The following is a 27,843-nucleotide window of genomic DNA, read 5'->3' on the forward strand; positions in this document are numbered from 1 at the left end:
TGTCTCTCCAAACCTGCTGATAAGTGGTGATCATGATTTAGAGTAATCTTGCAGTTACTGTAAAGATGAACTGATTTGCATTCCTTCCCAAGTTCTGGTTGGTTAATTAGGTACAGGGCGGTGGCAAGGGTTTTGTATTGTTCGACTACAGAGCTGCGATACATAGAAAGATGGCCCTTTAGCTCCATACAATTCTCTCTCTCTCCTTTTTCTCTCTCTTTTCCCCCCCCCAACCCCCATTACTAATTGATCATCTCTCTGTCTTCCAACTTTGGCTGATTGAGAATCATGCAAGGCACATTCATCCACTGTCGTTGGAAATTCAGTTAGAGCTCTTCCAACCATAATTTTTTTGTTACCAGTGAGAATCATGCCCTGATGTTAGGATGCTAATTATCTTTCCATTGCTGGATATTTAAGACTGTCAAATATTTTGCTGAAACCCAGCTCCTCCCTTTTGGAGTAGCAAAACAATTGTAATGCAATGTAGATACTTTAGAAAGATCCCACTGTTAATCAGCTGATTTCCTGGGGGCAATTGGGTAATATTGGCTTTCGTTACAAATATAAAACCACAAGTATTAATACAACAATTTGAGACATGGCGACTTATGCAAAATTTTAATTTCCTTTTCCTCATTTACAATGAGGGTCAAAATATAAGATTTAAAGTTGCTAAACATATTGGGATGTGAATTGATTCCCTTGGTGGTGACGTGGGACTTGTTCAGTGAGTGCAATAGTCTGGTTTGATAAGCCAATAATTGATCTGCACTGTGGAGTTCAGGGACAACTGTTTGACTGTAAATCAGTGGTGTGATCAGCACAAATCATTTGAGATCATATCTGAGCATTCCGGTGTCCTCAACAATGTTAATGTCATAGACTCTTAAGCATCACAGGAGGAGGTAATTTCGGTCACCCTGTAAAGTGCTGTCCAGTTTAATCACATTGCATATTAGTTCATGTCCAGTTGTCTTTTTGAAAGTTCTCAGGAGTCTGATTCCACCGCTCTTTCAGATAATTCATTGTAGTTCTCAATAGCACATTGCGAAATTGAGAAATATTTTCACACGGCCTGGTTCTTTAGTGTTTTAGATGTATGATCTCTCATTACCAACCCTCTTGCTTGAGGAAACATTATCAGCATCCCTCATCATTTTAAATATCTTAATTAGATAGTTTCTTAATCTTCCCTCCTCTTGAGTGATAAGATAAATATAAAGTCTCCATGGTCCCAGATGGCGATGGGCTACTCTCCTTTGAGCGGGAGAACTCCTCCAGTATGGGAATTGAATCAGCGCTCTTTCTGAAGTGTAATGTATAAAATTTGTACACAACGCCAAGGCCTAACCAGTGGTTTTTAAGAATCTAGAATGACTTTGTCTTAATTGTCAAGACCATAATTAATGAACCCAAGTAGTCCATATAACTTCTTAATCAGCATATCAACTTAATGCCCCCTTCAGAGATTTGTGAATATGTGCCAGGTGCCTCATAAAGTGGTAAGGAAAATGCTATTTGTTCTGAATCTCAGGAACTTTCCGGTAGATTTGCGATTGTATTCATTGAACTCACTGCAGATAGAGCTCATAATTAGTAGCATAAGTGTGCCTTTCTTGATGTGACCATTGTTAATGCAATGCCAACTGATATGTCTGACTAAGGAAAGGAAGAATTTAATTTTTTTTCTGCATCTAGCAAATTGCTGTTAGAGATTTTCATAATCACAATTTAACATTTTTCATTTGAATCCAACCCTTAATCTTTGTCTAGTCCTCCGTCATGTATGTTAAAGTAAATAATTATTCCATACGCAAAATCACTTGATTATCAGAATCTATTTGTTGTTTATTGCCACCGTTGTTAATATTGTTAATCAGCCACAAGTAGGCTTACACTTGCACTGTAATGAAGTTACTGTGAAAATCCCCTAGTCGCTACACTCTGGCACATACTTGGGTACACTGAGTGAGAACTTAACATGACCAATGCACCAAACCTGTACATCTTTGGGAGGAAACCAGAGCACCTGGAGAAAACCCATGCAGACATGGGGAGAATGTGCAAATTCCGCAGAGACAGTGACTCAAACCTGGAATTGAGCACAGGGACCTGGGTTCAATTCCAGGTTTGAGTCATTGTCTCTGCGGAACTTGCACAATGAGATGCTTTTTGTTAAAAATACTGTTGGGCATGTTTCTAAAGTGTATCAGAGCTAAATCCAATGCTTTTGCACTGCACTGTGATGTTTTCCACATAAGATTTTAAGACTTTTATAAGCCGAGGTTAACATGATAGCACAGTAATTAGCACTGCCGCCTCACAGTGCCAAGGACCTGGGTTTGATTCCTGACTTGGGTCACTGCGGAGTTTGCAGGTGCCTCGTGTCTACGTGGCTATCCCTCCATAGTCTGAAAGATGTGCTGATTAGGTGCATTGGGCATGCCAAATTTTCCCTGTGTGTACCCGAACAGGCGCCAGACTGTGGCAATTAGTGGATTTTCACAGTAGCTTCGTTGCAGAGTTAATGTAAACCTGCTTGTGACATTAATAAATGAACTTTTAAAAACTTATTTGCAGTGGATGTTGATGGAAGAATGAAAAAATTCCGTTGTAAAAAAACACTTTTTGCCAACAGTGGGACATCACAAGGGCATTATAATCATTGAACTGTGGTGTTTGTTGGCCAGAATGCTGGGAATAGCGCCTCAGTCGTTGCTCTTCCAATACGCAGTATGCTTTTCATTCCTGCAAGAGGTAAGAGTGTCATTGGGAAGGTCAGCATTTGTTGAACATCCCTAATTGCCCTTGGGAAGGTAATGGTAAGCAACCTTCTTGAACTGCTCTGGTCCACATGTAGTGGAGAGAGGATTGCTGCTAGGAAGAGAGTTCCTTTGAATTCGACCTAGAAGGAAAGATAGTACAGTTTCAAGTCAGGATGGTGTATGGCTTGGAGGAGTCTGTGCAGTGGGCTTCAGTTTAACATCTGAAAGATGATATTCCTGCAAGTGTAACTCTTCCTCCCATGTTAGTGTATAGGAATTTTTTAATTCTATGTCTGCGGTGGGCAGTAACTGGGGATTCACTCGTAAATTAATCCAGCCTGAAATTTGTGGGCTGCAGTGTTAGTAGTTACATGCTTAAGCATTCATGTCCATGAATGCTTATAAAAGAGTGGTGTAGTGGTATAGTGGTTAACATTGCTGTCTCACAGTGCCAGGGATCCATGTTCGATTCCTGGTTTGGGTCACTGTCTGTGTGGAGTTTGTATGTCCTCCTGGGGCCAGGGAGGTTTCCTCTATAGTCAAAAGAAGAAAGTACTGCATTAGTACTGGTTAGGTGCAGTGGCCATGCTAAATATTCAGTGTACCCGAACAGGTGCCAGAGTGTGGCGACTAGGAGATTTTCACGCTAACGTCATTGCAGTGTTAATGTAAGCCTACCCGTGACACTCATAAACTAAAACTAAAGTGTATAAAATAAATAAAAATTGGACCCTGTTCTTCAACTAATCTTCTGGTTCATAATATTTAATAGTGCACTGAAGTGTCAGTATTGATTACACAGTTTAGTCTCTGGAGACTTGAACTCTCAGCTTTACAGCAGTGAGATTGCTGATTTGTTTTTTTAAGCAGAATATACACTTTTTGGTTCTTACTAGAGCAAGCAGTGTTAGTTTGCTAGTCCTACCTCCTTATAAACTGATGAAGGTGATGCATGCTTTGTGCCTCAGCTATTTACCATTTATATAGATGATCTGGAGGAGGGGGGGGGCTGAGTGTAAGGTGACGAAATTTGCTGATGACATGAAGATGAGTGAAAAAGCAAATTGCGCGGAGGGTGTGGAAAGTCTGCAGAGAGATCTGGATAGGCTGAGCAAGTGGGCAAGGACCTGGCAGATGGAGTCCCGTGTTAGCAAGTGTGAGGTTATCCACTTTGGTAGAAATAATAGTAGGAGGGATTGCTATTTAAAGGACGAAAAGCTGCAGCATGCTACGGTACAGAGGGACCTGGGGGTCCTTGTGCATGAGTAGCAAAAACCCAGTCTGCAGGTACAGCAGGTGATCAAGAAGGCAAATGGTATGCTGGCCTTTATAGCGAGGGGGATAGAATATAAAAGCAGGGAGGTCTTGCTGCAACTGTACAGGGTACTGGTGAGGCCACAGCTGGAGTACTGTGTGCAGTTTTGGTCGCCGCACTTGCGCAAGGATACTTTGGCCTTGAAGGAGGTTCACTAGGCTGATACTGGAGATGAGGGGGTAGGACTATGAAGAGAGACTAAATAGACTGGGTCTGTACTCGTTGGAGTTTAGAAGGATGAGGGGGGATCTTGTAGAGACGTATAAGATAATGAAAGGGATGGTTAGGGTAGAGGTAGAGAGATTCTTCCTGCTTAGAAAGGATAGCAGGGCTAGAGGGCACAGCCTCAAGATAAGGGAGGAGGCAGTTTAGATTGGAGTTGAGGAGGAACTTCTTCACTCAAAGGGTGGTGAATCTCTGGAATTCTCTGCCCGTTGAAGTGGTGGGAGGCTACCTTGCTAAATGTATTTAAGTCATGGGTAGATAGGTTTTTGACAGACAAGGGAATTAAGGGTTATGGGGAGAGAGCGGGAAAGTGGAACTGATCCACTTCAGATCAGCCATGATCTTATTGAATGGCGGGGCAGGCTCGAAGGGCTAGATGGCCTACTCCTCCTATTTCTTATGTTCTTTGTGCTTGTCTTTTATTTCCTGTTTGAGAAAATGTAGAACGTTTAATGTGCATTATCACCCTGGTGGGCAGTTTTAGGAATCAGATTAGTAAAGTGGAACTGTGTGCAATATTTTAAGTGTTTTCATTTTTTATATTTGGTGTTTATATTTATATTTTATGTGTGGCTTTGCTTTTTTCCTAGGATTTTATGGCCGCCCTTGGAGCATGGAACAGCGGAAGGAACTATTCCGAAGGTAAGAATTTGAGTATAAGTGCCTCTGCTTTGAAATTGAGTAGCTCTTTAAACCTCTGTAGTTAAACAAGCTACCATTTCATGCAGCACAAGAAATCCTATACTTGTTAGAAAAAAGCCCTAACTTTCCCTTTTGGTACTTGCTTGCTCCTCTGGATGTCTTAACTGAATCCTTGGTTCACGAAGAAACTGCAATTGTGTGAATAAGTGATAAAAATCATTTGGTCTGTTTCAAGGCAACTATCCAACTGGGTGATTCTATGACTCATCTGGCTTCCAAAAAAAAATCATATTGGCCATCTTCCTGTCTTCATGACTTTTGTCCTGAATTTGTCTTTTTGCTTTTTGAGCTAGTTCCACTCTGTGGTTCTCTGAATTTGGCTGGTGTTACACAAGAAATAGGAGCAGGAGTAGGCCATCTAGCCCTTCGAGCCTGCCCCGCCATTCAGTAAGATCATGGCTGATCTGAAGTGGCTCAGTTCCACTTTTTCCCTCTTTCTCCCCATAACCCTTAATCCCCTTGCCTACCAAAAACCTATCTACCCGTGTTTTAAATATATTTAACGAGGTAGCCTCCGCCACTTCAACGGGCAGAGAATTCCAGAGATTCACCACCCTTTGAGTGAAGAAGTTCCTTCTCAACTCTGTTCTAAACTGCCACCCCCCCCCCCCCCCCCCGCCCCGCTCCCTTATCTTGAGGCTGTGCCCTCTAGTCCTGCTGTCCTTTCTGAGTGGGAAGAACCTCCCCACCTCTACCCTATCCATCCCTTTCATCATCTTATACGTCTCAATGAGATCTCCCCTCATCCTTCTAAACTTTAACGAGTACAAGCCCAGTGTATTCAGCCTCTCCTCGTAGCTCAACCCCCTCAACTCTGGTATCAGCCTAGTGAACCTCCTCTGCACTCCCTCCAAGGCCAAAATATCCTTGCGCAAGTGCGGTGACCAAAACTGCGCACAGTACTCCAGCTGTGGCCTCACCAGTGCCCTGTACAGTTGCAGCAAGACCTCCCTACTTTTATATTCATCCCCCTCGCTATGAAGGCCGGCATCCCACTTGCCTTCCTGACCACCAGCTGCACTTGTAGGCTGGGTTTTTGCGACTCATGCACAAGGACCCCCAGGTCCCTCTGCACCATAGCATGCTGCAGCTTCTCGCCCTGCAAGTAGTAGTCCTTCCTACCATTATTCCTACCAAAGTGGATAACCTCACACTTGCCAACATTGTATTCCATCTGCCAGGTCCTCGCCCACTCGCTCAGCCTGTCTAGATCCCTCTGCAGACTTTCCACACCCTCCGCACAATTTGCTGTTCCACTTATCTTTGTGCCTTCAGCAAATTTCGACACCTTACACTCGGCTCCTTTCTCCAGATCATCTATATAAATGGTAAATAGCTGAGGCCCCAGCACCGATCCCTGGGGCACTGCACTAGTCACCAGCCGCCAATCCGAATAGCACCCATTGACACCCACTCTCTGCCTCCTATTTGACAGCCAATCCCCTATCCACGCTAACACCCTACCCCGAACTCCATGCCCCCTAACCTGTAACAACTTTTTGTGCGGCACCTTATCAAACGCCTTCTGAAAATCGAGAAGCACCACGTCCACCAGTTCCCCTCCGTCCACTGCACTAGACACATCCTCATAGAATTCCAATAAATTTGTCAGACACGACTTCCTCTTAACAAATCCATGCTGCGTCTGCTCTATCAAACAATTCTTCTCGAGATGCCTCGCTATTTTCTCCTTGATCACGGATTCTAACATTTTACCTACAACTAACCGGCCTATAATTCCCTGCCTTTTGCCTGCTACCCTTTTTAAACAGCGGCGTAACATTAGCCGTTTTCCAATCTTCTGGCACATCCCCGGAATCCAGCGAGGTTTGGAAAATAATCACAAAGGCGTCCACAATCACCTCTGCCATTTCCTTCAGAACCTTCGGATGCATTCCATCAGGTCCTGGGGACTTGTCCATCATCAATCCCTCTAGCCTGTCGAGAACTGCCTCTCTAGTAACAATGATCTCATTCAGGCCCTCCACTCCTACCATCTTTCCATTGTTAACACCCGGCAGACTATTCGCGTCCTCCTCCGTGAAGACCAAAGCAAAAAAGTTATTCAAGGCCTCAGCCATTTCCTCATCCCCCACCACTAAATCTCCCCCCTCATCCTCTAAGGGTCCAATATTCACCCTAGCCAGCCTTCTCCTTTTTATATATTTATAAAAACTCTTATTATCCTTTTTTTTATATTTAGCGCTAGCCTAGATTCATAGTTTATCCTTCCTTTCTTTATCAACTTCTTTGTCATTCTTTGATATTTTAACCCCTCCCAATCCTCTTCTCGCCCACGACTCTTAGCCACTCTAAACGCATGAGCTTTTAATTTAATACTCTCCTTCGTTATCCACGGCTGATTATCTCTTCTCCTACGATCCTTCTTTACCATCGGAATAAATTTCTGCTGAGCACCAAGAAAGATCTCCTTAAAGATCCTCCACTGTTCCTCAGCAGACCTACCTCCCAATCAGTGCCCCCAATCTACATTCGCCAATTCCCCTCTCATCCTATTGTACTCCCCTCTGTTCAAACAAAGGACACAAGCCCAGGATCCTACTTTCTCATCCTCCATCTGCATCAGAAACTCCGCCATACAATGATCACTCTTCCCAAGAGGATCCTTCACAACAAGGTCCCTAATTCTACCTGCCTCATTACATAATGCCAGATCTAAGATAGCTTGCTCCCTCATCAGCTCCAACACACACTGTTCAAGGAAACTATCCTGGCAGCATTCCAAGAACTCTTCCTCAACATGGGTTGACCAACATGGGTCGACCAATCAATATGTAGATTGAAATCCCCCATAATTATTGCCGTTGTATTCCTGCACGCAGCATTTATTTGCGCGTTTATAGCCCGCCCCACCTCCAGGTCATTATTTGGGGGCCTATAGATGACACCCACCAGCGTCTTCCTCCCCTTGCTGTTCCTAATCTCCATCCACAACGATTCCACATTCTGCTCTTTGGCGCCTATATCTTCCCGTACCTGTACCCTCTACTTTAGACCCTGTAATGTCCAGCTTTATTTGGATGTTTTTAATGAGGGGTTTAATTTGTGCGTCTAATGTTGGTTACATTACCCAACAGATTGCGCAAGTGGGGTTTGAACACCTATCTGTACGCACCGAAGGATGATTACAAGCATAGGATGTTCTGGAGAGAGATGTACTCTGTCGAAGAAGCAGGTGAGTCCTTTAGCCGTGATGATGATCCCAGGTGTTTGGCATTATCTTGAACATTAATGTCCATTTTTATTAAAGCCCTGACTCTAGTTTGAGGATCTAACTGAAGGCAACTGTAACTGAGAGATATGGCAGGATTAGGACATGCAGTTGGTCTGCTGCACCATTCAGTAATCTTATGGTTGGTCTCATACCTCAGCCTCATTTTCCCAATCCCTCTCCACATCACCTGATTTCTCTTAGTTCCAAAAATCAATGAATTGCATTCTTGAATTTTAGCCACTATTACCCATGATGAGTATTAGAGTGTCCATTTCTTAATGTAACTGACCATCAAAAGGACATAATTTTGATATATCATAGTCACAATAAATAGTCCTCTTTTATTTGCTGTTTGTAACAGCTGTGTTTGCTTTTGACCAGTTGAATAGGTTTGAGAAACCAGATTTGCATATGAATGGTATTTAAAAGTGTCTTAAAAGCCTTTCTGACAATTCTATATTTAGCTGGTAGTTATATGGCTGTTATAATGGGTTCTCGTTTGGCAACAATTATGCTGAGGTTGTCATTGTCCTCCATTTAAATAAAATTCCTGGGACATGTATGTTGCTGGCTGGCTAATTTTTATTGCCCATTCCTAGTTGCCTGAGGGCAGTTGAGTGTCAACCACATTGCTGTGGCTCTGGAGGCACATGTAGTTTGTGGTGTCAATGGTAGTCATGATGTGGAGATGCATCTCTGGCACATGTAGGCCAGACCAGGTAAGGGTGGCAGATTTCCTTCCCTAACGGACATTAGATGAGTTTTTCCAACAATTGCCGATGGTTTTGTGGTTTTGTCAGTAGATTCGTAATTCCATATTTTTATTGCATTCAAATTCCACTATCTGTCGTAGCGGAATTTGAACCTGGGTCCCCAGAACATTAGCTGAATTTCTGGATTAGCAATCTATTGATAATACCAGGAGGCCATCATATGTATAGGAGTACAGTTTTTAATACCTTGCTTAAATTGAGAAAGTAGTTCATTAGTTTGAGACTGAAGTTCCTAGTTTAGAACATAGATAAACTACAGCACAAACAGGCCCTTCGGCCCACAAGTTGCGCTGATCATATCCCTATCTACTGGGTTTACCTATAACCCTCAATCCTATTAAGTCCCATGTACTCATCCAGAAATCTCTTAAAAGACCGTATCGAATTTGCCTGCAGTGCCACCGACGGCAGCCAATTCCACTCATCCACCACCCCCTGAGCGAAAAACTGACATCTCCTCTGTACCTACTCCCCAGCGCCTTAAACCTGTGTCCTCTGGTAGCAACCAGAGTCCTGGGAAAATGCCTCTGAGGATCCATCCAATCTATACCTCTCAAACATCTTATAAACCTCTATCAGGTCACATCTCATCCTTCGTCTTTCCAAGGAGAAAAGACCGAGCTCCCTCAACCTATCCTCATAGGCATGCCACCCAATTCAGGCAACATCCTTGTAAATCTCCTCTGCACCCTTTCAATAGCTTCCACATCCCCCCTGTAATGAGGCGACCAGAACTGAGCACCATACTCCCAAGTGGGGTCTGACCAGGGCCCTATACAGCTGCAGCATTATCTCCTGACTCCTAAACTCAGTCCCTCAATTGAAGGCCAGTATGCCATACGCCTTCTTAACCACGTCTCCTACCTGCAAAGCTGATTTGAGAGTCCTATGGACCTGGACCCCAAGGTCCTTCTGATCCTCTACACTACACTGCTAAGAGTCTTACCCCTGATATTATGCTCCTTCATCCCATTTGACCTATCAAAATGGACCACTCCACACTTATTGGTGTTGAGGTCCACCTGCCACTTCTCCGCCCAGTCTAGCATCCTATCTATGTCAAGCTGCAACTTCTGACATCCCTCCACGCTATCCACAACACCACCAATCTTCGTGTCATTGGCAAACTTACCAACCCATCCCTCCACTTCCTCATCCAAGTCATTTATGAAAACTACAAACAGCAAGTGTCCCAGAACAGATCCCTGGGGCACCCCACTGGTGACCGATCCCCATGCAGAAAAAGACCCTTCTACAACCACTCTCTGCCTTCTGCGGGCAAGGCAGTTCTGGATCCACAAGGCAACCCTTGGATCCCATGCCCTCTCACTTTCTCAAGTAGTCTTGCATGGGGAACCTTATCGAACGCCTTGCTGAAGTCCGTATAAACCACATCTACCGTTCTTCCTTTGTCAATATGTTTAGTCACGTTTTCAAAGAACTCAACCAGGCTTGTAAGGCACGATCTGCCTTTGACAAAGCCAGTTTGCAGTACTTGCTTTGACTTATTAGTTTTGATTAGGTCTTATATTGGTTAGTATCATGAAGACAGCAATACTGGCTTTTGTGGGTAGAGCCAGTAGACTGAAACCAACAGGATGACAAACTGGAGTGCAATAACTTAATAGGGTTTCCAATTCATTATTGGATTCAATAGGAAGTTTTTAAACATGATGGTAATTGTCCTTCAATTTGTAACACCTTTTAACTAGAACCTAAGAGAAGATTATCAAGTTGTTATCCTTTCCCAAATCCTTTGCAGCAAGTTGCTATGTTTAAGGGATTTTGGAATTACTTCCTTTCTATCCAAGGACGGGTAAGAGAAGAATATGTTGCCTCTCCTCACTCTGAACAGCTCAGTGGAGTGAGCAGCTGCAGGCCCATGCCTTACTAATACTTTTGTACGTCAACATGCAATTGTCAAGTTAGCTCTACTTTGTTTGGCAATTGTGTCTCCTTCGTTCTAGCATTGAGTTTTTTCTCTCCCTCTTCTATGTTGGTTATTCATAATGTAATCTCCTCATGTTTCAGAACAATTGATGCAGCTAATTTCTGCTGCGAAAGAACACAATATTGAGTTTGTCTATGCTATATCTCCTGGTCTTGACATCACATTCTCAAATCAAAAGGAAGTTACTACCCTTAAACGGAAATTGGATCAGGTGAGTGTTTTTATTGACTTGTTAATTCTTTAAGTAAGTGATTTTCAATTCTTTTTCTTCTACACATGTTGGTAATTGAAACAGAAATTATTTATAATAAAGTATCAGAACTGCCTTTTGTTCAGTAGTGTCATGGATCTTATGTTCACCTGAGAGGACAAATGGGCTTGCAGTTTAATCTGCAACATACCACATTGTGCTGATGCCTATGCACTCACTGATATTTGCATTCCAGTGTAATGCTGATAAATTATGAGCATCTGGAGTGGAACTTGGAGTCTCTTTGAATTAAGCATGCTGAAGAGCACAAGCTGAAATTTCACTTCACCTCTGTCTGGCCCTAACATGTGCTCACCTTGATTATATGCTCTCGCACTCACTTTTGCTCTCTCTCTCTCTCTCTCTCTCTCTCTCTCTCTCTCTCTCTCTCTCTCTCTCTCTCTCTCTCTTCCCCCCTCCCTTGAATACTCACTGTCTTCTAGCTTGTTCTTTCTTCTTTTGCTCCCGGTTGAGGGTTTGTTCTTCGTCCCTAATGGCCCTTGAAAAGGTGGTGAGTTGCCTCCTTGAATCACTGTAGTCTGTGGTGTAGGTACACCCATCAGGCTGTTCAGAAAGGGAGTTGCATGATTTTGACCCAGTGACAGTGAAGTTTCTTATTGATGCGATCCTCCTTTTTTTTTCCTTCCTAGCCTCGCTTTCCCTCTTCCATGGTGGATGCCTTGCCTATTTTATCCAAACATGCTTATAATTTCCTTGAGTAAAAGATCAACCATCCAAGAAAGGCCATGTGGTGTTTTAAGTGTGCAGGAAACCCTCTAACCATCATTGTCTATGTTTTATAGGTGTCGCAGTTTGGATGCAAGTCTTTTGCATTATTATTTGATGACATTGACCACAATATGTGTCCAGCAGACAAAGAAGTGTTCAGCTCATTTGCACATGCACAACTGTCTGTTACTAATGAAATCTATCAGTACTTGAAAGAGCCAGAACATTTTTTGTTCTGTCCTACAGGTAAGTGTTTATTGGTGTGTTGTAAGCATGTAGAATTGGCTGCTCTGGTTTGCAATGTTACAAGGACAGTGTGCCCTCTTGAACCTGGTTCTTGGAAATGAGGTGGGCCAAATAGATCAAGTGTTAGTGGGGGAATATTTAGGAGACAATGATCATTGCACCATAAGGTTTAGAGTGGTGCTAGACAAGGACAGTGGGCAATCCAGTGCAAGAATAATTAACTGGGGAGAGCTGTGTTCTGTGGGGCAAGAATGGAGTTGGGCTGGATAAGCTGGAATGAAAGACTGGCAGAAAATATTGTAGCAACCTTCAAAAAAAGAAATGATTTGGGCACAGTCAAGGTATCTTCCCTCAGAGGGAAAAGTAGGGGAAACAAATCCAGAATGCTCTGAATGAAAAAAGAAGATAACAAAGAAAAGTGCGCTTAGAGAATACAATTGAGAACCAAAAGGAATACAGATGTGATGTGGACAAAACACATTAGAGAAGTGAACGGTGATTATGAGAAAATATTGCAGCCAACATAGAGGAATCCCAGAGTCTTCTGTAGGCTTATAAATAATAGAAGGGTGGTAAAGGAAAATGTGGAATTGATTAGGGACTTAAACGGAAATTTACATGTGGAGGCAAGAAGCATGGCTGAGATATTAAATGAAAACTTTGCCTTGGTTCTCACTAACAAGGGAGATGCTATCCAGGCCATGGTGATAGAGGAAATTCTGTCTCTGGAGGGGTTCAAAATTAATGAAGAATTGCTGAATAGATGGTCAGTACTGAAAGTTGACAAAGTGCTGGTATCAAATAAGATGCAAGGAAGGATATTGAAGTGTGTGTGTGTGGGAATTGCAGGGACACTGACCATAATCTTTTGGTCTTCTAGACTCTGGGGAGGCACCAGTGGACTGCAGAATTGTAAACATTACATCCTCCTTAAAAAAGCTGCAAGGATAAACCCAGCAATTCTAGACCAGTCACTGTAATATCAATAGTGGGGAAACTTGTATAAACAATTATCGGCTGCAAAATTTGTAGTCATGTGGATAAATGTGGCTTGATTAGAAAGAGCCAGCATTTCTAATGGAAACTAAACTGGAGTTTTTTTGCAGAGGTACAAAGTGTTAATGAGGGTAATGCAAATCATGTGGTGTGCATGGACTTTCAGAGCCACACATTAGACTTGAGAAAAGTTATAATTTGTGGAATAAAAGGAACAGTAGCAACATGGATACAAAAATAAGAAATGGGGAGTAAAGGATATTTTTCAGATTGCAGGAAGGTTTGGTTCCCAGGGATTAGTATTAGAGCCCTTACTTTCCCTGATATATATTAATGATCTAGATCTTGGTGTGCAGGGTACAGTTTCAAAATTTACATATAAAATGAAACTTGGAAGCATGGATAACTGTAAGGAAGACTGTATAGAACTTCAAAAGAGCAAAGACAAGTTGGGGGAGCAGGCAGGCAGGTGGCAGATGAAGTTCCATACAGAGAAGTGTAAGGTGATGCATTTTGGTAGGAAGAACATAGACAACATAAAGTATGGGGTAAAATTTTTAAAATGATGCAAGAGCAGAGTGACCTGGATGTATATGTACATAGATTATTGAAGGTAGCAGGAATGGTGGAGAAAGCAATTAATGAACTTGTATTATCCTGGGCTTTAACTCTGTAAGAGTACAAGAGCATGGAGGTTGTGCTGAACTTGTACAGGACACCAATTAGTCCTCAGCTAGAGTATCACGTTTAGTTCTGGATGCCACACTATAGGAAGGATGTGAACACGGAATGAATGTGGAAGAGGTTTACAAGAATGGTTGTAGGGGTAAGAAACTTCAGTTATGGGGATAGATTGGAGAGATTGGGACTGTTTTCATTGGAGAAAAGATTTGTTGGAACTGTTCAAAATCTTGGGTTAGCACTACTGCCTCACAGTGCCAGGGACCCAGGTTTGATTCTAGCCTTGGGTGACTCTGGAGTTTGCATGTTCTCCCTATGTGTATGTTAGTTTCCTCCCTTGGTCAAAAGATCACGGGTGGGCATGGGTGAGATGCTATTTTGGAGAGTTGGTGCAAACTTGATGGGCTGAATGCCCCTCCCCCTTCAGCTCTATAGGGATTCTATGGTTCTGAGAGGGGGCTGGACAGAATAGACAAGGAGAAATTTTTCCCACTTGTAAAAGGATCAAGAATGAGAGGGCACAGATTTAAAGTGATTTGCAAAAGAAGCAAATGTGATATGAAAAGAAACTTATTCACAGCGAGTAGTCTAGATCTGGAATGCACTGCCTCGAGGCATGGCGGAGGTAGGTTCAATTGAAGGATTAAATAGGATATTAGCTGATTATTTGAATAGGAACAATGTTTGGGGGTACAGGGAAAAGGCAGGAGAATGGCAGTAAGTCATAATACCAATTTGGACAGCCAGTACCTATATAATAGGCTGAATGACCACCTCCTGTGCTGTAACACTTCTGTGAATCCAACAGATTTTGTAAGTGCAAATTTACTGAACTTCATGTCATTAACATTCAGGCCACAACGCTTGCTGGCTGCATGCTTCAACTGTAGAATTGCCAATGTTGTCTTTTGGATCTCACTTCTGCATTTGGCCTTTTGCTTTGTGTGATGGGGCTTCAGATAAATCCTTGTATGAATAGGCAACCACCTCTGGTAAAATTTGTTTCTGATTTTGATGATAGTGAAGAAAATCAGATTTCTGTGTGTGATTTCCAACATGTTCTTTACTACCTTTGTTAGGTTCTGTTGTAAGACAATAAGTAGCAGTAAGCATGGGTTTCATACTGCAAGTGGGAACTTGGAGTTCATTTTAGAAATGAACTTATTGACTGGAGCAAGTGTAAATGAGAGAAAATGAAACAAGCGTTTGATGTCCTAACCACTTTTTATTGTTTATCCGAATCAGATTTGGTTCGTTATGGTAAATGTCGCATGTAACCACAAGCTGAGAACCTTGAGCAATCCAAAATGAAGCAGTGATCCTATTCCCATATTTTCAGCTTTAGTCATTAATATTCAGAAAATATGGCAAGACATGTTATCCCATATTTAATGATTCTTTTTGTGGTATTTTCATTTGTTAATTTGTTGCTTACAAATTTGGCAGCGTTGTATTACATGTTTCTAGGCTATCTCCTGTAGTGTTACACGTGGGGAATCAAGACCAAGTGTAATCTTGAACCCCTCAGAGGGCATGGGATAATGTGCATTTGGTCTTTTTTAGCTGTGCCCACTTTCTCTATTTTAGCTCGTATAATTTATTTTATAAAAGTGTGGTATTTGGGGAACAGAAATAAAGTTGACTGGAGCATGGGATCTGTAAAATATAGGCCGGGAAATGAAAAGCATGTCCCACTGGCAGGAAGTTACCTACCTGTATAATTTTGCAAATTGTTTTAATATTTGGTTTAAGCCTGTCAAGATAAAATGTCTTTCTCTGAAGTTCATGCTGAATATCTAAACTGAGGTGGATGTTGGGATTTGTATTGATTTTTTTTTTAAATCTTGTTCAGAGTACTGCGGAACCTTTTGCTACCCCAATGTTGCACATTCTCCATACCTACGAACTGTGGGCGATAAGCTACTTCCAGGCATTGATGTCTTGTGGACGGGTGAGTTTAATAACATGCCTTAGGTTTTGGTGAGCTTGGCATAGTTACAATGTTGTAACTATGCTTATTTGATATTTGCATTTGCTATAGAGTAATATTTTCAAATATTCTTGTATGGATAACCTCAGCAAATATTGATGTATGTTCAGACCTCTAAAGTAATGAGTTAGCAATCCAAAGGAAAGCTATACTATCAGCGCAGACCAATGTAATTATTGTTTTAAAAAGAAACCCATCCTGTTTGTGACCTATTGCAATGTGAACTAATTCACATTTGTGGACCTCAGTTGGAGAACAGCTTTGCCTTGGCATTGTGAATTTATAGCCATGTCCATTCTAAATAACAGTTACCCAGATCTTTCCAATTGCAATGACATCATTTGAGTCCAAAATTGTTTTTTGTTGTTGTATTTCTCCTGCCCCTAAGTTAGGTGAAAATAACATGCAGCTGAGTTCATTGGAGCAGGGAAAGTAAATGGAAAAATCTAGTAGAAGCCATAATGAGTATGACCTTGCATGTGGTGAATCGGCACTCAGGATTTTAAACCCAAGCTTTGTAGCATAAATATAAAAGCTTTTCCAGCCAAAGGACTATTTAAGTAATGAAGTACATGACTATAAATGTCATGGACCTATTGGGCCAAAACGTCTGCTTAACTATTAAAGCTGAGTAAGGAGGTGATCAGGAAATTTTAAAAGAAATGAAGTATTCATTTGAAGGATACTGATAAAGGGAATATGACAAAAGCGGGGAAATAACAGACTGGATTGTTCTAGGAAGAAAATAGGGCATCTTTGTGTGTTCCCATGTTGATGTATCTTATTAGTTTCATATAATCAGCTTCAATTTTAGGGGAGGCAATGGCCTAGTGGTATTATCACTAGACTTTTAATCCAGAAACTCAGCTAATGTTCTCGGGACCCAGGTTCGATCCCTGCCATGGCAGATGGTGAAATTTGAATTCAATAAAAAAAAATCTAGAATTAAGAATCTACTGATAACCATGAAAACATTGTTGATTGTCGGATAAATCCATCTGGTTTGCTAATGTCCTTTAGAGAAGGAAACCTGCCATCCTTACCTGGTTTGAAGTACATGTGACTTCAAACCCACAGCAATGTGATTGACTCTTAACTCTCCTCTGAACAAGGGCAGCTAAGGATGAGCAATAAATGCTAGCCAGCTAGTGACGTCCATGTTCCATGAATGAAAAGAAAATGTGCTGGAAAGTTATTTTATTAATGGGGAACGATGGCCAAAATGGTAATCTAAACTGTATTTATTGAAAGTGGTGGCGTTATTCACTCATTTCCAAGAAATGTTTTTCTGATCAGATGCTGGATGATCAGGAGTGGGATTTAGAACATAAGAACATAAGAAATAGGAGCAGGAGTAGGCCATCTAGCCCTTCAAGCCTGCCCCGCCATTCAATAAGATCATGGCTGATCTGTCGTGGCTCAGTTCCACTTTCCCACCCTCTCCCCATAACCCTTAATGCCCTCTCTTATCAAGAACCCATCAACCCGCTTCTTAAAAATATTTAGCGAGGCAGCCTCCACCACTTCAACGGGCAGAGAATTCCAGAGATTCACCACCCTTTGAGTGAAGAAGTTCCTCCTCAACTCCGTTCTAAACCGCCTCCCCTTTATCTTGATGCTGTGCCCCCTAGTCCTACTGTCTTTTTTGAGCGGGAAGAGTCTCTCCACCTCTATCCTATCCATCCCATTCATCATCTTATACGTCTCAATGAGATCTCCCCTCATTCTTCTAAACTCTAACGAGTACAAGCCTAGTTTATTCAGCCTCTCCTCATAGCTCAACCCCCTCAACTCCGGCATCAGCCTAGTAAACCTCCTCTGCACTCCCTCCAAGGCCAAAATATCCTTGCGTAAGTACGGCGCCCAAAACTGCACACAGTACTCCAGCTGCGGCCTCACTAATGCCCTATACAGCCGCAGCAAGACCTCCCTACTTTTATATTCAATCCCCCTCGCTATGAAGGCCAGCATCCCATTCGCCTTCCTGACCACCCGCTGCACCTGCAAGCTGGGTTTTTGCGACTCATGCACAAGGACCCCGAGGTCCCTCTGCACCGTCGCCTGCTGCAGTTTTTCTCCACGTAAGTAATAGTCCTTCCTACCATTATTCCTACCAAAGTGGACCACCTCGCACTTGCCAACATTAAATTCCATTTGCCAGTTCCTGGCGCATTCGCCCAGCCTATCTAGATCCTTCTGCAGACTCTCCACACCCTCTGCGCAATTTGCCGTTCCACCAATCTTGGTGTCATCAGCAAATTTCGACACCATACACTCGGTTCCCTCCTCCAGATCATCTATATAAATGGTAAATAGCTGAGGCCCCAGCATTGACCCAAGACACTCCACTAGTCACCAACCGCCAATCCGAATAGCACCCATTGACCCCCACTCTCTGCCTCCTGTTTGACAACCAATCCTCTATCCACGCTAACACCCTACCCCCAACTCCATGTCCCCTGACCTTCTGCAATAACCTCTTGTGAGGTACCTTGTCAAACGCCTTCTGAAAATCCAGAAAGACCACATCCACCGGCTCTCCTCTATCCACTGCCCTAGACACATCCTCATAGAACTCCAGTAAATTTGTCAGACACGACTTCCCTTTAAGGAAACCGTGTTGCGTCTGCCCTATCAAGCAATTGCCTTCAAGATGCCTCGCAATTTCCTCCTTAATGACGGATTCTAACATTTTACCTATCACAGACGTTAAACTAACCGGCCTATAATTCCCCGCCTTTTGCCTGGCACCCTTCTTAAACAACGGCGTAACATTAGCCGTTTTCCAATCTTCCGGCACTTCCCCGGAATCCAGCGACGTCTGGAAAATAACCACCAAGGCATCCACTATCACCTCCGCCATTTCTTTCAGAACCCTCGGATGCATTCCATCCGGTCCTGGGGACTTGTCCACAATCAGCCCCTCCAGTCTGTCGAGCACCACCTCTCTAGTAACAGTAATGTCATTAAGACCCTCCAGTCCTACCACCTTTCCATCACTAACACCCGGCAAATTATTCATGTCCTCCTCCGTGAAGACAGAAACAAAAAAGTTATTCAAGACCTTAGCCATATCCCCATCCCCTACCACTAGGTCCCCTTTCTCATCCTCTAAAGGACCAACATTCACCCTAGCCAGCCTCTTCCTTTTTATATATTTATAAAAACTCTTGCTATCCTTTTTTATATTAAGTGCTAGCCCAGCTTCATAGCTTCTCCTACCCTCCTTTATCAACTTCTTTGTCAATCTTTGTTGACATTTAAACCTTTCCCAATTCTCTTCTCGCCCACTGCTCTTAGCTACTCTAAATTCCTCCGCTTTTAATTTAACACTTTCCTTCACCTCCTTCGTTATCCACGGCTTATTACCTCTCCTCCTACGGTCCTTTTTGACCATCGGAATAAATTTCCACTGAGCACCAAGAAAGATCTCCTTAAAGATCCTCCACTGCTCCTCAGCAGACCTACCTTCCAACGCGCTCCCCCAGTCCACATTCGCCAATTCTTCTCTCATCCTACCATACTCCCCTCTATTCAAACAAAGGACGCGTGTCCGGGAACCCACTTTCTCCTCCTCCATCTGCAACAGAAACTCCACCATACAATGATCACTCTCTCCAAGAGGATCCTTCACCGCAAGCTCCCTAATTCTACCCGCCTCATTACATAGCACCAGATCCAAGATAGCTCGCTCCCTCGTCGGTTCCAACACGCACTGTTCAAGGAAATTATCCCGGCAGCATTCCAAGAACTCCTCCTCGAGCCCACCTCGTCCAACATGGGTCAACCAATCAATATGCAGATTGAAATCCCCCATAACTACAGCCGTCCCATTCCTGCACGCCGCACTTATTTGCGCGTTAACAGCCCGCCCCACCTCCAGATCATTATTCGGGGGCCTATAGACGACACCCACCAGCGTCTTCCTCCCTTTGCTGTTCCTAATCTCCACCCACAACGATTCCACTTTCTGCTCCTTGGCTCCAATATCATCCCTTGCTACCACCTTGATACTATCCTTAATCAGCAGAGCTACGCCCCCCCCCTCTTTCCTCCTGCCTATCCTTCCTAAACACTTGATAGCCCTGTACATTCATCTCCCAGTCCCTGTCACCTTGCAGCCACGTCTCTGCAATGGCCACCAGATCGTATCCATTTGTGTCGATCTGCGCCACCAGCTCATCCACTTTATTCCGAATGCTTCGTGCATTCAGATAAAGCGCTTTCATCCCAGCCTTCACCTGGACCCTATTTGCCGTAACGCCACCAATTGGGACATCCTCGGCCTCCTCCCGTACATGTACCCTCTCCTTAACTTTAGACCGCGTAATGTCACCTACCCTCGCGCGCGCGCGCACCCCCCCCCCCCCCCCCCCATTAGTTTAAAGCCCTGTCTACAGTCCTCTTTACTCGATTCGCCAGCACTCTGGTCCCAGCACGGTTCAGACCAACCCCATCCCGCCCGAGCAAGTCCCACCTACCCCAATACTGGTGACAATGCCCCATAAATTCGCACCCATTCCTCCCACACCAATCCCTGAGCCACCCATTCACTTCCTTTATCCTGTCAACCCTACGCCCGTCTGCAATCGGTTCAGGCAGTAGCCCAGAGACGACCACCTTGTCGGTTCTACTTTTTAATTCCATTCCCAGCTTCTCATACTCCCTCCCCAGATCCTCAGTCCGCACTTTGCCTACGTCGCCGGCACCCACATGTACTACAATGACCGGGTTCTCACCCTCCCACTCCAGGTTCCTCTGCAGCCCAGCTGCGACATCCTGTACCCGAGCACCAGGCAGACAACACACCTTTCTGTGCACTTTGTCATTGTGACAAAGGACAGTGTCAATACCCTTCACCCCACTATCCCCAATTACTACTACGTTCCTTTTCCCCCTCTCTTTGCCGATGTCCTGCTGCATCACTGCACCGTGTGCAGTTTGCTCACCAACCTCACCTGCCTCATTCTCGTCCAGCCTGGAAGCAAGAACCTCAAACCTGTTATGCAGATTAAGAGGCTGAGGCCTCCGCTCCTCACCCCCCTTCCTCCTCCCAGCAGCCCCCTCTTGTCCCTGACCCTTAGAGTTAGTCACTTGCACCCCATTGACAATGGCACCCTCTCTCCCCCTGATGAGCCTCAGTGACTGTAGCTCAGAAGAATGAGTCTAGTCTTATTTGTCCCACTACTGCTTCAGCAGAGATCAGCTACCTCGGTTAAATCAAACCTGGATATATTGGAATATTGTCATAATGCAATAGAGTTAAAGTTTTAAAGCCACTTAAGAGCCTGTAAATTGTGTAAATCTTTGTGCAAAGCTAAGGTTTTCTTGATCTCTAGGTCCAAAAGTAGTCTCCAAAGATATCTCTGTGGAATCCATCGAAGAGGTCACCAAAATACTGAAGCGGTCTCCTCTCATCTGGGACAACCTGCATGCCAATGATTATGATCAGAAGCGCCTTTTCCTCGGTCCATACAAAGGGCGGTCGACTGAACTCATTCCACGGCTGAAAGGAGTACTGACAAACCCCAACTGTGAATTTGAAGGGAACTTTGTTGCCATTCACACTCTGGCTACATGGTACAAATCCAACATGAATGGTGTGCGAAAGGACGTTGTGATGAGTGAGTACACTGTATGAAACTGTGTTTCTGCTTTATGTTGTCTGAAGGAGAGTACACTGCTTTGCTTATTGTGTTTTTTAAAACGGAAAGCGATCGAAATACGTAGTGGGTCTGGCAACATTTGTGGAGAGCTGGAAGCAGATTAATGGCTTTTCATCTGAAAAGATGCAAGTTCATTTACCTGAAGCATAAACTCTGCTTCTCTCTCTGATGCTATTGGAGCTGAGTATTTCCAATATTTTCTGTTTGAATTTTAGATTTCTAGCATCTGCTGAATTGCTGTTGTATGTATTGCCCAAAGGCAGTTTTGACCCAGTGAAGTAACTCCATACTGTACTTAGTTATTCTCCCACTGCCCAGTGAAGAAGAAAAATGTGGTGACTTGAATTAAGTACAGTTGTACCCTTGCAACTCATAATCCTAAGCAAGTGGCAGGTTTTCGACATGAGGGCATGACAGCCAATCATGGTGTGGCACTGCATTGGCATATTTTCCAGAAGAATGTTCAGGAATGGAACTTGTTGAATTTCTGCAAATGTTTTGCCGTTTCCCCAAGGAGTGGAACGATGTGACAGCTGAGATCCTTTAGCTCTAGCCAGACCACAAATTGAAGCTGGGATCATGGTGCTCTTCAATACCATGTTGGTATTCCAATACCATGCATTCCAATACCATGTTGAGCATTGCTTTCCACCAATATAAAAAGTGACAATACGGTATCAAGTGCAATATATAAGCTGTTTGGCTAGTAACCACTAATTCCAGCAGTTTGTCCCTTACCTGGTAAAGCACTCTACTGGTTGCCTCTACTTAATTTGCTATACTGATGTTTGGGAAGGAGGGTCATTGTCCTGTTTTTGTGTTCTGTGTCTGAAGTTGGTCCTTCATGTGTTTGACTCTCATTCCTGATTTATTTTCGTTTTGGTTTTTAATTTTATTTTTGGTTGTATAATACAGCATACTTTATTTCCTCCAGCTGACACGGAAGAGAGCACTGTATCTATCCAGATCAAACTTGAAAATGAAGGCAGTGATGAGGAGATAGAAATGGACATCTTGTATAGTCCTCAAATGGCTTTGAAGATGGCTATATCAGAATGGCTGCAAGAATTTGGAGTGCCTCATCAGTACAACTGTGAGTGTGCTGAGTTCTACAGCATTTTCTCTCTCTCTCTCTCTCTCTCTCTTTCTCTTTTTTCATGGTTGATCTCAGATTTGCAGCACTTCTATCAGGAGAAAGATGAGAGAAGATGATGGTGATGAGATAATGTCACTGGACTAGCAATCCAGAAGCACAGGCCAGTGCTGGTGGAATAAATTCTGCAATATAAACTGGTCTCAGTAATAAGTAATAGTGATCATGAAAACTTTCTTTGATAGCAGTCAGTCCACGTTTTAAGATTTTTAAAAATGATGTACTCTCGAATGTCTGATAATACCTCCCTCCTTCTGCTTCTTTAGGAGCACAATTCTGCCAGGCAAAATTCTTTCTCCCCCACCCTACCCCTGCTCTTGGCCTTGCTGTTTGATGTTCGGCTTGACTGATGGACTAAGAGCTCAAATCAACTTCTCACTGCTCTGCATGTCAGCATTTCTAGACTGATTTTTTTTTTTAATTCCATTTTGAATGTGTTGTCATGAATGCAAGAAAGGAGCCGGATCTGAATTGATCAGTAGTAAGGAAGAGTTAAAAAGAGCAAGCATGAATATGGCATTGTGATGTTCTTTGAAATGGGAATAAAGTAAAGATTGCAGTGATATTTGAGAACTGGATTAGGATTCCTTTTTGTCTTAATTAAAGTGCTATTTGATGCCTAGTGATTAAAGGTACGTGCTAATATAGGATGAAGACAGCAAGTCGTGAGCTTACTATTTGCCCTGCCAGAGATCATGTAGCTTGACACAGGTCAGGATTTAGCTTTGGGATCTTCTAGTCTGTGTGAGTTGGTACCGAACAGAGCTGCTTAGTGAACTTAACTTTTGTTATTAATAGTTGATCTCTTGCTGCATTTTTTAAAACCTTTTTTGCTTCGTTCCCAGGTCGAACGGTCCCTCACAGTGGCGCGAAGACAAACGCAATTGATGTAGGAGCGCTAGACACACCCTGTTTAAATTCTTCCACAACAGTGACTACAGTCTACCAACAACCTATCATGAGTCAAGGGAGCCCACTGAGTGGTGAGCCAGCCCCACTGGCTAAGGAAGAGGAGGAGAAGAAACAACAGTCTGATGAAGAACCAATGGAGATGGTGGTGGAGAAACCTGATGAGCAAGAAGCCAAAAATGTGAATCAGATCCTTACAGATATTGTCAAGGCCAAAATGTCTGAGGATCTGAAACCCATGGAGATGGACAAAGACAGTATTGCTGAATCCAAGTCTCCTGAGATCTTCATGCAGGAAGACTCTGGCAGTGACATTGCACCCATGCAGACTGATGAGCAGCTGAACAAAGAGCAGTATGTCCCAGGTCCCAACGAGAAGCCATTGTTCACTGCTGAAGCTGTGACTCTAGAAGACCTAATCCTTTTGGCTGAAATGTTCTATTTACCTTATGAGCATGGACCCAAAGCTGTCCAGATGCTGAGGGAGTTTCAGTGGCTTCGGGCTAACAGTAGTGTTGTTAGTGTGAACTGTAAAGGAAAAGATGCTGAAAAGGTGAGTGTGCTGATGCACTCATGGATATGATTGCAAATAGTTTATTTTCAAATGTAGTAGAACTAAAGGGCTGGATGGTGTAGTTTAAAAGACTGACCTTTCAGCTCTGGAACTTGCATTTGAATTCAACCCTGATTCATCCCCAAAGTCTTTTGACCTATTAATCTGAGCAATCCAAAACCAGCATTTACTGCCCATCCTGAATTGAGAGTCAACTACTTTGCTGTGGATCTGGAGTTGCATGTAGACCAGATCAGGTAAGAATTACAGATTTCTATCCTAAGGACATCAGTGAACCAGACAGGTTTTTACAACAATCGACAATGGTTTCATGGTCATCATTAGACTTTTAATCCAGATTTGTTTTTATTAAATTCAAGTTTCACCATTTGCTATGGTGGGATTTAAACCTGGATCCCCAGAATGTTACACTGGGTCACTAGTCCAGTGACAATATCACTGTGCCTCCCCTCAATGTACCTGCAATTGAGAGAGTCTTTTCCATGTATTCCTTTATTTATTCTCCAGTTATGTTTGTAATCTGGTATTCACTTGAAACTGCTGTCTGCCCTCATATATTTGGCTGGAAGGAGCTTTAATTCTCCCCTTCTTTCTCTCCAACCTCCACTCCTCCATCAAAATAATTTCCAAGTAAATATACATTTGGATAGCTTGGTTTTGTTGGGTTATAAAATCTTTTATGGAGAATTGAATGAATGGATAGTATTCTATTCTTTATCTATAAAGCTATTATTAATACTGATTTTCCTTTAACTTGATTTTTGTCATTCCTCTGTTCCACAGGAAAGGTCAGATAGGTTAGGCTTGTATCCATTGGAGTTTAGAAGAATGGCAAATGATAAGGACCTGAGATTTAATAGGGTAGCTAGGCATACGTCTCCACTTAAGGGAGAGACGAGAACTAGCAGTTTAAGAGTAAGAGCTCTACTATTTAATACAGATGAGGACAATTTTTTTTCTGAGGGTTAATAGTGGCGTTCTCTTCCCTAAAAGTCAGTGGGAGCTGAGTCACTGAATAGGTAAGGAAGTCAATGGTTTTGGGGAGTAGATGGCAAAGTTTTTTAAAAGTTGAAGTTGGATGCAACCAGCTCAGCCATTATTGAATGGCAGAGCAGGCTTGAAGTGCTAAATGATCCAACTCCTACGTTGAAATGTTTCTTTGGTGTTTGAGTTACAGTCTTTAGTTTTATCTGTTTCATGTTGATAAGCGCATTTCCCTGGAGAATGCGACTGGATCTAATTTAAATTTGTTTTGGTGGTTGCCTATCTTTGTTGATAGTGTTGTGTTGCTTTTGTCACAATATAAAACTAGAACAGAGCTGACATTCATTAGAGACAGTCGACTGTATTCTTAAGTGATTTGCCCTGCTACGTAAAAATTTAGCCCGTCCTTTAGAGAAACAAGTGTTCATGGCAAGTCGAAATTACCGTGCAATATTTTCTTCTTTGGAATATACATGCTTTGTAATGTCTTTCCAGCCATATTATCTTCAATTGTCAGCTCAAGTTAAGTACAAAACAACTCGATCAATATTTTCAGGGTTCTCAGTTTTTTCTGTACTCATATGCACACTTGTTAAGTAGGTCAGCACCACACCGTTCATTGACTGATGTCAAGTTTGCCTACGTAAACCTGGATTTTGTTATTGTAGTATTGTAGACTTACCAGAAAAATCTTTAGCAGTATAAATCGGTGCATCTGTATGACCAAGCCCTTGTCCCTAACAATGGTGAATACTTGATTGCTTATATAAAGCTTGGTATTCACTCAAGTTCAGCTTCTGCAAACACAGCTTCCACCTAACTTGCAATGGAACCTGCTTTTCTTCATGAATTGTTTACTTCCAAGGATTTTCTTTGGTTTCAATACCATCTCTTCCTGTCAACAAACAGGTGCAGCTCAGAGTTAGGCCTTGGAAATGGCAGCATGCAATAAGGACTAGGCTGTTGCATGTTTCTCAAAGCAGTGAATTCTACCCATTAAAGCTCAAAGTATTAAATCCCCTTTCAACGGCTGTTTCTCCAGTGGAAAATTATGACATGCAAGGGAAAGGGTGCCTTTTGAGCTGGGTGTTGGCTTTTCTGATTGGGGAGACGATGGCCCACTGGTATTATTGCTTGATTATTCATCCAGAAACTCAGCCAATATGGGTTGGAATCCCGCCACAGCAGATGGTGGAATTTGAATTCAATTAAAAAATATCTGGAATTAAGAATCTGCTGATGACCATGAAACCATTGTTGATGGTCAGGATAAACTGATCTGTTTCATTAATGTCCTTTAGGGAAGGAAATCCGCTGTCCTTACTTGGTCTGGCTGACATGTGACTCCAGAGCCACAGCAATGTGGTTGATTCACCTGCCCTTGGGTAATTAGGGATGGGCAATAAATGCTGGCCAACCAGTGATGCCCATGTCCTGTGATTTTGTTTTTAAAAAAAACTTACCAAATTTTGCTTTAATGACTTCCAGTATGTATTCAGATACTACAAATTTATCTATTGTTTGTGTTTCAGATTGAGAAATGGCATTTCAGAGCTACTAAGTTTGAAGAGATGTGTTGTGGTGTAATGCACATGTTTACCCGTCTTGCCAACTGTGAAAACCGATCCATTCTATATGATCTGTACCCATATGTCTGGGATATAAAGGGTGTGGTATCAATGGTGAAATCCTTTGTCCAGTGGTTAGGTAGGTAACAGTGCTGACTGGTCTTGTTCCCTCATGCTCTTGGTTTAAGAATCTTCAATTCTGTCAGCCCTTGAAAAATGTGTCTCTTGAAGCAAGTACCCAGAATCCATATGAATGTGGGATAACAGTACCAAAATGGCAATAAAATATTCCTCGCTTTTACCTCTGCCTCGCCTACACAATTCTTTTTCTTTGTTTTATCAGTACAGATATTCTTCAGATTTCTTTGTAATATAAGTACAGGATATTAGCAAGCTGATATTCTGTTTCTATGCTTAGATTTGAAACCATTACCAGAACTAATTTGGCTAAATTGAGAGAATTGTTTCCAAGACACTTCATAATTTTTCTGGCCGTTTTGTGTTTTTCAGAGGCTGATGTAATTGTTCCCAGTAACTATTTTAAGCACATTAGTAGATTTGTTTTTTTTAAAGCAATGCCCCATTGCATTTTATTTTTGTGTTGTCTCTTTTTCTGGGACTGACTGTGGACTGCATCACGTCACTAGAACTCGCTACATGTTACAAAATTGAAGAATTTATCCTGAAAATACACAACTGAAATGTGCCATGATCATGCGGAGCTATTGGGAGCTGCTTGCTGTGTTTTGTAACTACATTACTGTTTTCAACAGAACAGTGGCAGGCCAGCAGTTGCAGCAATCCGAAGGCTTGGAACGCAGCCTCCAGGCCAGCGCGCATGCGAACTTTGTAAAAAGCGCAAGGCTATTCTGGTGTCTGCTGGTTCAGCCAGAGCTTCAAATGTGTGACCAGATGCAAACAAAAAAGAGGGGGAGCTTTTTCAAAACTGAAGCCGGAGACTCTAATCTGCCTTTCCAAAATCAATTGGAAAACAGTCATGGAATGAAACTGCAGCAATGGTGAATTTTATTTCATGTATATTGATTTAGGGTGGGGAAGTGCAGGCTGAGTAAGGCACCAGCATGGTCTGGGTTACAGCAAGTAACCAAATTTTATTCACAGGTTTTC

At 42.7% G+C, this 27,843-nt stretch overlaps 1 protein-coding gene across 3 annotated transcripts in view; it reads left to right on the plus strand.

The window, feature by feature from the left end:
- oga (O-GlcNAcase) overlaps nt 1-27,843 on the plus strand; it is a 79,157-nt gene that overhangs the window by 17,861 nt on the left and 33,453 nt on the right. For all 3 annotated transcript variants that reach the window (XM_080205976.1, XM_080205974.1, XM_080205975.1), the window contains exons 2-10: nt 4,899-4,950; nt 8,109-8,206; nt 11,050-11,180; nt 12,023-12,194; nt 15,724-15,822; nt 21,201-21,485; nt 22,462-22,620; nt 23,526-24,142; nt 26,680-26,854. In XM_080205976.1, coding sequence (XP_080062102.1) covers nt 4,922-4,950; nt 8,109-8,206; nt 11,050-11,180; nt 12,023-12,194; nt 15,724-15,822; nt 21,201-21,485; nt 22,462-22,620; nt 23,526-24,142; nt 26,680-26,854 — 1,765 coding nt within the window. In that variant the 5' untranslated portion in view covers nt 4,899-4,921. The remainder of the gene's footprint in view (nt 1-4,898; nt 4,951-8,108; nt 8,207-11,049; nt 11,181-12,022; nt 12,195-15,723; nt 15,823-21,200; nt 21,486-22,461; nt 22,621-23,525; nt 24,143-26,679; nt 26,855-27,843) is intronic.

Source organism: Carcharhinus amblyrhynchos, chromosome 17 (genome assembly GCF_965287045.1).
Source record: "Carcharhinus amblyrhynchos chromosome 17, sCarAmb.v2.hapA, whole genome shotgun sequence".
Lineage (NCBI taxonomy): Eukaryota > Metazoa > Chordata > Chondrichthyes > Carcharhiniformes > Carcharhinidae > Carcharhinus > Carcharhinus amblyrhynchos.